This window comes from Halichondria panicea, chromosome 11 (genome assembly GCF_963675165.1).
Source record: "Halichondria panicea chromosome 11, odHalPani1.1, whole genome shotgun sequence".
NCBI lineage: Eukaryota > Metazoa > Porifera > Demospongiae > Suberitida > Halichondriidae > Halichondria > Halichondria panicea.
In genome coordinates this window covers 4368000-4377889 of record NC_087387.1, presented here as the reverse complement: position 1 = coordinate 4377889, position 9890 = coordinate 4368000, and the positions used below count along the sequence as shown (strand labels likewise).

The 9890-nt window shown below is 39.8% G+C and overlaps 1 protein-coding gene and 1 long non-coding RNA gene across 2 annotated transcripts; one reads left to right on the top strand and one right to left on the bottom strand.

Moving 5' to 3' along the window:
* Window positions 1-391: 391 nt before the first annotated feature.
* LOC135344377 (extracellular protease-like) lies at window positions 392-2427 on the top strand. Its single transcript, XM_064541580.1, has 5 exons — window positions 392-733; window positions 802-983; window positions 1117-1214; window positions 1264-1356; window positions 1480-2427. Exons 1-5 carry the CDS (start codon window positions 570-572, stop codon window positions 2290-2292), a joined length of 1350 nt encoding a protein of 449 aa, XP_064397650.1. The 5' UTR covers window positions 392-569; the 3' UTR covers window positions 2293-2427.
* Window positions 2428-4097: 1670 nt separating this feature from the next.
* Window positions 4098-5083, bottom strand: LOC135344370 (uncharacterized). Its single transcript, XR_010397427.1, has 2 exons — window positions 4483-5083; window positions 4098-4431 (listed from the first exon to the last, which is right to left on the bottom strand). It is a non-coding gene; the product is annotated as an uncharacterized LOC135344370 (long non-coding RNA).
* Between the last annotated feature and the right edge of the window lie 4807 nt (window positions 5084-9890).

Sequence of the window (9890 nt, the reverse complement as noted above, 5' to 3'; positions counted from 1 at the left end):
GCTTCTTTATTGGACATGTACAATGTCATGTAGTTTATATGAATCGTTCCGTAGTTCCTCAATAATTATGGTAGATGATGATTTAGTGTCTCTTATTCTGCAATTGTCTACAGTAATTATTGCACCACCACAATTGTCAAAGAATCAATTCAATGGTAGTATCCATGCATGGGCCCAGCTTTCAACTACAACCAGAGCCAAATGTAATGTCCATGCACGTGTGCTACCACTGCATTCTGGTAACTACAGTTCCATGTCAATCGAACAGTACGTGGTCTGGCTGTAACACACAATATTGCGCAACAATCAGTAGGAAACAATGCCCTACTGTAACACCATATTTACACACTCTATAGCTTACATGCCGGAATCGATAGGCACCATGTACACCATAATGCACAGTGTATGGACTGACAAGCAGTTTATGCTGTACATAAAACTAGGAATAATAGGAGGAAACCATGTCTAATAGCTGCTGCATCCCTGGGCCAAACTTCAGATCAGGAAGTATATTGAGTGACAAAATCGGAGACTACAAATTAAAAAAACCATTTTAGTGAAACAGAGAAATGATGTTTGCTAATAGATCTATGTCTACCAGCACTAGGACTGTTTTCGCCGCAGTTATTCTGCTGGCTGGATCTTTTCTTTTTGTTCCGGCCAGTCCTCTAGCATGTGTTAAAGATCAGCTCAGTGCTGCAATCAAAATAGACGCTACAAGTCTTCAAGTCACGTAAGTCGTTGACAAATGCTACCTGTTTGATTCATATGCAATAATTATTCATTCATGTTTCACATCAGATTAACAATTACAAATACTGACAAACAACAAGGGGCTTGTGCACTGAAATGGAATACAATAATGGACGATCTGTACTGGGCAAGTGCTGTTGAAGTGTGGAAGGGCAACACACCGTTGTCCTATTCAAAACCCGTGATTCCTCTTCACCAACGTATCACGCAAACTGATTATGAATACTTCGGCAAGTCAATATTTACTTATAAGTTCCACAACACAACTATTTTTAACATGCATGCTGTGTATAAACTGCACAATATGTCTTGGTGATTGCTAAGCTCTATAACATGGTACTACGTAACTATATCTATATTCAGGAAAGGGTACTTCCAAACAGTTTACTAGAAATCTGGGTACTCTCTTCTCGTTTAAGAACAACAATCAATATTGGATTCAAATTGAAACTAAGATCCAGGTATTACAAATACTTTATTATAATTACTTATTTTGCCTACAATCTACAGGACTGCTACAAATCATCACGTAACTCTTGTCCAGCTCGGGAGGCAAAGCAGCACGAAGAACTGGAATACAGCAATACAGGGGACGCATCAAAGGTACGCATTCTTTTTATGTATACGAAGTGGATAGTATAGCTCTCAAAATATTTAATCTAGTTATTAAAGACTTAGTGTAGCTACATCAGCTGAGCTCCGTTATGCATGAAATTTTACTTGCAGGACATGAAATTTACAGCTAAAAAAGGACATACGGCTACTAAACAAACATTCACACAATGGCTGGCGACCCAGCAACATCTGTCTCCTCCCCCCCAAACTTATAAAACTGGAGGCCATACCATATTTGCTGCATTTGGTACCTATACAGCATCTCAATTCAAAAAATTAAAGGTTTCTCACGACGGAGCAAAGCAGTATCTTAAGGAAGCTGTCGACTACTTACAAGACCAGAAAGGAGCAACTCCGCTGTACGAGGAGTGGTTCGGCAAGTTAAATCAAGGCAATTACAAACAAGTGAAAGAATACTTTGTTGAGACTAAAGACGGCCTTGATCATCCTTATGTGTACAATTATCTCCCTGAGAAGCTATGTGGGAAACATGTACTGGCACACGTGGATGCCACTCTCAAAGGAAAAGAGCAACATGTAGTTAATGTTTGTCCACTGTTTTTTAAGTCTTCAATGGACGACCAGATTATCACTAGCATTCATGAAATGACGCACGACTCAGCAGCCACTGAAGATGAAAAACTGTTAGTGAGGGGTAAGCCAAAAGAATGCTATGGAGAAGTCCTCTGCAAGAAACTAGCTAAAAATGATCCAAAAAAAGCGACTTTCAATGCAGATAATTATGCTCTTTTTGCCAACGAAGTGAACAAGAGAAAGCTGCAGTGTAAGGTACCAGCTAGCTTGAAGAGGAAAGGCGGCAGTGGGAGTTGTAGCAATCCAAGACCTAACAAAAGAGGAAAACCGATACGCCGACTAACTGTTCTCCTCAGGAAACTAATACAACTTGCTGTGGTGAACATTTAAAGAAAATAAATAAACTATCTGAATGCAGCATAGTCTAGAGAGAGGTAGATACGCATATAGCCTAGTAAATGTCAGTGCTATATACTAGATCTATATAATATGTAGATTTTGATACATTGCTATTTAGACAACTAGTACTCTTGGTGTCATGTTTACGTAGCGTGCGCAGCAGGGATAGAGTGATGCCTTTCGGTGTGTGTGTGTGTCCGTTTGTGTGTGTGTGTGTGTGTGTGTGTGTGTGTGGACACAAAATGAGCTGTATGAGCGATTTAGACACTTTCGAATTCATGGACTGCTTTAACGGCAGTGGTTGAAAGATAATAGGCTATACTTATAATAGTTGAAACTTGAAACTTGTAGGCAATCTTCGAAGGTGACAAAAAAAAACGTTTTCTATATAAATCATAAATCGTTGCTTTATAGAAATCCCTAAAAAGGTTATGGTATCCGTTCTGGGCAGGCTGACCATAGCTATTATTTTCGCCAATTTTGCTCAAAATTAAGCAAGAGAGGCCAGCTGTGTGGTGACCATGACAAAAATCCGCTCATGGTATCGAGGCTAAGTACAAGAGCACTGACTTGTACTTGTACCTCTGCTTCGGAGCAAATTTGAATTTTACCCCCTCTATATAATTATTATACACAATAATAATAATGTTTTGAGCTTATAGCACTAAAAACTAGGCTTGAAGTACATTGGTAGTCTGTAAGAGAAGTTTCTCCAATTAGTTATGTTAGCTAAGGTCAAGTGGTTCCAGTCTCCTCTGCGTTTTGCCGCTGTGCGATGAAGCTCAACACATGGCCGGGATGAATGCTCTACTGCATCTTGTTACATGAGTATCACGTAGTTTATTTGGTGTGGTATGCTAATCCAATAATGTGTATCAACACACTATAGCTGACAGTAGTCATGACCATTGTAAGTTTGTACTGAACACATTGGCGTAAGGCACTCTGTTTCAACTTTCAACTACATGTAATTATGAGACAACCATGCAAACAAAATGCTATGTTGTAGGAATGGTATGATGTCGTTGCGTACTGAGTTAAATTAATGTTATCGACATTATTCAAAATTAATAAAGTTAATTGTTATTGGGGGAAATCCATTTAGGTGTAAGCGGGGGTGATTGTAAAAGGTGTGCAACATCAATTATCTCCAGAAACTAAAGTCTTTCTAGAGTAATTTTTTAACCTTAGCCGTTAGATATTCTTCAAATCTCTTCTTAACTGATTAAAACTAGCAATTTTGGATGTGCATCTAGATATCTAATCATAACACTGACTAAGTCCCAAAGTTTAGCCAGAAAACGTTGGTCTTTCTCTCCCTAACCGATTAGTGCGATTATAATTATACACACTAAAAACTATAACAACTAGTGTTCAAGCTGGCGCTGTGCTAATGCCTCTCGCCATGTTTTTGCTTTTGCTCAAAAGTATTAGAGTGTTATATTAGTTTCTATAATAAATTTTATATATAAAGTCACTGAGAAGAAAAGACTTATTTACATGCATCTATTGTTGTTATTTATTGGCTTACCAGGCCCTCAAGAAAGAAGAAAATTGATTCTTCCAAGAGTTCAGTGTATAAGAAGAAAAGACCTGTGTACGCATATTGTTATCTATTATGGTAGTGTTTTGTGGCTTACTAGGCGCTCAAGACAAAGATGATTCTGCCAGGAGGATCTGGATCTGGATCTTGGATTAGCCTCGATCCCAGGCCGAGTTTTCGCTTTTATAACGGTTAGGCGAACAACTGGGCCTGGTACTAGTTGTCTGCGCATGCGTCAAATTTTCATTGTATATTTGTGGTCGGCAAAAATATTTAATAAATCAATAATAGAAATTTGTACACAGAAAATGCACAGGGTGAGTACACAAAAGATGCACATAGGGAGCTGCTTCACAAAGGCCTGGGGAGTTGCCAGTTGTGCTGCAGCACAATTACAGTGACCCAGGGCAACTTCAGGATGATTGAATGCCTTCAAATTACGTTTCAAAAAGATTTAGCAGGCTGCTGGACTTCTCTGATTCTAGGCCCCAACTCGTAACTCATTGCTTGAGAAAACGTAGATTCTCTTGATGTCTCTGAGCTACCCAGCAACGCTCGAATGAGCAGGTCATACTCCAGTCCTGTGTCTGTGAGTATAGGACAATATTAAAAGAAACCAAAGACGGTTAAACCCTTACCTCAAACTGTCCAGTCTCGTCCGTTAGTATAGCCAAGAGGAGCACTGTTGGGATAGCTGGATATTAGCCATTGCTCCTGTACAGAGAAGTAGACATTTTAAATACGTGTAGATCTATACATATTAAATTTCTCGGTTATAGTGTCATTGTCGACGAGCTGATGATGGCAGCACCAAGTTCTCTAGCTCACACTCTTCATTTGATCCACCATATTAATGATGAAACTATAGTCTACCTACATTCTTGCCAAACATGAACAAGACTTGATAGCACAGCCGGCCATAGGGCCCACACAAAAATATCTGACCTTAACAAGCTTGACAAAGCTTTATACCTCTTCCCTTGTTGTTCAGTCTTCAGAATAAGCTTCAGAGAAGAGAGAAGCTTCAGCTAAGAGCCATTCCAATCGATTCCAATAATGATAAAACGGGAACTGACTTCTAGTACACGATAGTACACGAATATAAATGTCACGAAAGTGAACGAGAATATCCATTCGTCAGAATCTGACAAACGACTGACGCATGCGCAGACAACTAGTACCAGGCCCAGTTGTTCGCCTAACCGTTATAAAAGCGAAAACTCGGCCTGGGATCGAGGCTAGATCTTGGATATTATTTCTCACACATGGAGAATGAGCGCGCATGCGCATTACATCCTCAGGAATAATTAAAGGGTGTGTCCAAAGAGATCAATTTCCCAAATTTAATGGCTACTATACTGCTAGCCTCGATTCAAGGCCGATTAAAGTATTTTAATCGGCCTGGAATCGAGGCTACTATACTGCTAGCTAGCTGATATTGTCTGAGTATAGTAGCTAACAAAAAGCTAGCGCTTTAGTGCAAGGCTAACTCATATGTTGAATAGAAAGTTTGTGCGGACAGATGATGCTATGAAAGATTCTGAAGAGACTGCAACAGCCTTCAATGTGAGTTAAACTAGCCATAACTCGAGAAAGAAGCTTTAGTTTGCTAATCCACGAATCAAAATCCAAGAGAACGTGGCTAGAAGCCTATAGAAGCTGTTAGTTTTCGTCGCATTGCAACCGTTGAGCAGTTACTGCTGGAATACAGACACACACAAACACACACACAATTAGTTAGCCTAGTAACGGTTAGGCCAACAACTAGTTGTTTGCCTAACCGTTATAAAAGCGAAAACTCGGCCTGGGATCGAGGCTAACACTAGCCTCGATCCCAGGCCGATCCGTCTCTAATTGAACGCTAGGTCGCCTCCTCGGCCTGGTATTGATTGTATCTGGGCGTGTATCTGGGCATGTGCTGTGGTTGCTGTGGTTGCTCAGGTATTCGCTAAAAAAGAGCGAATACCTGAGCAAGGTGGAGCGAATAGAACACTAATAGTGCATGTAAGCATACTTACTCCGTAAAATCACCGTTAAATCACAAAGAACTCCGTGTCATAGGTCTATTCTTTTAGTTTGTCATAGATATAGGCTTAGCGAGCTAGAGTGTGAGGAGCTGTCTTGTGCGAAGGAAGAAGGAGCATCACTCTTGTGAAAGAACAGACCTAGGTTCTCAAGTTTCTGCTATCAGTGGCTACCTTAATGGCTGCAAGTCAGCGAGCCTTGCAGCTCTCTTCTCACTCTTGCAGCTACCAATAGCTAGCGTTCTAGTGCAGAGCTAACTACTAAGTAGAGTAGCAATACTCGGTGAACAAGTTTTGCTACGGACTCTTCTGAAAAGGCTGCAGTGTCATTCCAAGTAAGCAAATGTGACTAGGCATAACTCAAGAACGTAGCTTTATTTTGCAAATCCACAAATAGCATGCCAAGAAAACATGACTAGAAGCCTATAGAAACTCTTACTTGCACTTCAATGATCCTTGAGCAGCTGAAACAGTCTACACACACACACACACTAGTGACACTACCGTATACCTCGCTTGCGCATGCGCACCGAATAATTAAACCCACCACCTTAGCTTATGTTGCCATCAAAACATTTTTGGATATGCTATAGCTTATTCATTCACCTACACAATGCAGGGTATCCAATGCAAGTACAATTATAATATTACTACTCACAAATTGGTGGTAATTTACTCTCTGGGAGACTGAATGTATAACATGTTCACATGGTTGAGCCTTGAGCCACTAAGTAACAGTCCATTTAGAAACCGTAATAGAGTATCTACTGATAACAATCAGTAAACCTACCAATGCCCAAATGTACACAGGGAAGACAAACTGCAACCAAGTTTTGTAGTGTGTGTTTAGCCCTTCCACAAAGCATGTTTCTATTCCTAGGTCGAGATTTAGCCAAGCAACAAAAATGGAGAGAACATATAAAATTATAGATTTACTGTTGAAAGTAGTTGTGTTGCTCCTACAACATTTGCATAGAAGATGAGACCATTGATAGTTCCTGTAGAAACAGTTAGGTTGCATTTAAGCAATACAACAATCAACACAACTCCAGCAAGTGCAAACGGTATGAGTAGGAGAAGGTAGACATTGGAGCATTTCTTACACTGCATGGGATGTACCTAAAACTAGACTGAGACCTGGTGGACAAGTTCCACAAAGGATACCAGTGCGAATGAAGTCACACTGCTCGTGCTGATTACGTGGATCAATGGTAGTATAATTGCTTTTACAGTAGTCAAATGGGCAAGCTTGATGTGCAGTGACATGTCCACCATAATTACCAACCCACAACATTGACAAGGCTTTGTGCAATTGTCCATCAGTTACGCTGCAAGTTACACCCTTTTCAATGAGATGGCTGGTACAAATGCACTTCCCAGTGTTACTGTCTTGTATAAAGCCAGGCAGGCAAGCTTCTATCCAAACATTAATTATCACTGGAATCACTTGTTCCACAATCGAATCTTGAATTGTCAAAACAATGATACAGTAGCTTCAGTTTCAAATGTATCGATTGAGTAGGATACATTTTTGCACTCTAAACCTAAACCTTTCACTTTCCAAGTGTCTGCAATGCTGTTGTTAGTATTTTTCAAATCCGTTCTCACAATGCAATGCAAGGAGAAGAATAATTGTATACTGACCAACACACACAAGTGGGACCTTGAAAAATTTGCCCAGGGAAAGTCCTAATCTTTAACGAGTGTGAACAACTAATATATGTGTTTGTGGGAAATCTATAGAACAAATGCATACTTTGTTTGGAGGAGAGGAAATTGCTGAGGATGTGTTTATTTCAGCAATGTACACTTTCGACCAAAAAATTAATGGGCAATTTTCAAGGTTTCCACCAAAAACTGAATTTCCTCCAAATTTGGCTGTGTTATCCATCATTGTAACTACGGTGTTATCCATCACTTGTGTGCTAATAAAGCATTTGTCTTGTATTCCACAACTGTGCCTGATTGCAATACCTCCACCAACACCATCGGCCTTGTTTCCATTAACAATAAGATGATTGAATGTCTGTTCGTCAAATTCAAGAAAACTAGTATAAATTGTTTGTAAGACTGAATTGGTAATTTTGATTGAGCAGTCAAAAAAGATTACACCTCCATCTGATTTTATAGCATAATTATTTTCGATGTTAACGATGCCAGATATTGTTAACCATGATTCAAAAAGGTACAAAGCTCTGCAAGTGTTGCTCACCATAGTCACATTACTAAGCAGAAGTCCTTCTTGCCTATGAATAACAATAACACTACCTTCTGTGTCACCATGGTGGTTTGTTGTAGCAACCTGGAAGATTGAGTTACGTACCTTCAAATTTTGAATTTTTAACTTGACTATAGTGTGAGGCGTTAGATCTAAAATAAATTGCTGCTCCACTTTTAGCTTTATTTGCTGAGAATATATACAGTCCTGGACTTCGTAAACAATGAATATAGCTCCGCCATAATTGGCAGCTGAGTTAAGTATGAAAGTAGTTTCAGATAAGACAACCATCAGTAATTGCTGTGTTGCCAAAGAAAACCGTGTAAAGATAACGATGGGCAGAGGTATGAAAATCTGGCCAGTATAATGATCTCTGAAATCCAAATAAAGAGAAACGATGTTGTGAGTGTAAGAAGTGAATTGAATCAGTAAAACTCTTGTGATCCTCTAGTTTCACTAGTACAATCATTCCTCCACCAACAATCGTTTGGTTATTGCTAAATGTGCAATTTTCTATGTCAAGATGAATACTGTGTTTAAATGAATCAATCACGATTGCCAGACCACCTGAAGTGCATCCATGAAAGTCTTCTTCGTAACAGTTTCCAATGCCATTTGAAAAATTGGAATTTACGATTTGAATGCTGCTGCTTTGTATTTAGCCTCGATCCCAGGCCGAGTTTTCGCTTTTATAACGGTTAGGCGAACAACTGGGCCTGGTAGTCTACTAGTTGTCTGCGCATGCGTCAAATTTTCATTGTATATTAATTTTGTGGTCGGCAAAAATATTTAATAAATCAATAATCGAAATTTGTACACAGAAAATGCACAGAGTGAGTACACAAAAGATGCACATAGGGAGCTGCTTCACAAAGGCCTGGGGAGTTGCCAGTTGTGCTGTAGCACAATTACAGTGACCCAGGGCAACTTCAAGATGATTGAATGCCTTCAAATTACGTTTCAAAAAGATTTAGCAGGCTGCTGGACTTCTCTGATTCTAGGCCCCAACTCGTAACTCATTGCTTGAGAAAACGTAGATTCTCTTGATGTCTCTGAGCTACCCAGCAACGCTCGAATGAGCAGGTCATACTCCAGTCCTGTGTCTGTGAGTATAGGACAATATTAAAAGAAACCAAAGACGGTTAAACCCTTACCTCAAACTGTCCAGTCTCGTCCGTTAGTATAGCCAAGAGGAGCACTGTTGGGATAGCTGGATATTAGCCATTGCTCCTGTACAGAGAAGTAGACATTTTAAATACGTGTAGATCTATACATATTAAATTTCTCGGTTATAGTGTCATTGTCGACGAGCTGATGATGGCAGCACCAAGTTCTCTAGCTCAAACTCTTCACTTGATCCACCATATTAATGATGAAACTATAGTCTACCTACATTCTTGCCAAACATGAACAAGACTTGATAGCATAGCCGGCCATAGGGCCCACACAAAAATATCTGACCTTAACAAGCTTGACAAAGCTTTATACCTCTTCCCTTGTTGTTCAGTCTTCAGAATAAGCTTCAGAGAAGAGAGAAGCTTCAGCTAAGAGCCATTCCAATCGATTCCAATAATGATAAAACGGGAACTGACTTCTAGTACACGATAGTACACGAATATAAATGTCACGAAAGTGAACGAGAATATCCATTTGTCAGAATCTGACAAACGACTGACGCATGCGCAGACAACTAGTACCAGGCCCAGTTGTTCGCCTAACCGTTATAAAAGCGAAAACTCGGCCTGGGATCGAGGCTACTTTGTATTGTGTAGGCGTTAGTAACAAGAATGTATACAAGTGTTTC

Coding starts and splice junctions, on each gene's coding strand:
- LOC135344377 (XM_064541580.1), top strand. CDS start 570: ATGATGTTTGCTAATAGATCTATGTCTACCAGCACTAGGACTGTTTTC. Junction 734..801: donor GCTACAAGTCTTCAAGTCAC/GTAAGTCGTTGA, acceptor GTTTCACATCAG/ATTAACAATTACAAATACTG. Junction 984..1,116: donor AACTGATTATGAATACTTCG/GCAAGTCAATAT, acceptor ATCTATATTCAG/GAAAGGGTACTTCCAAACAG.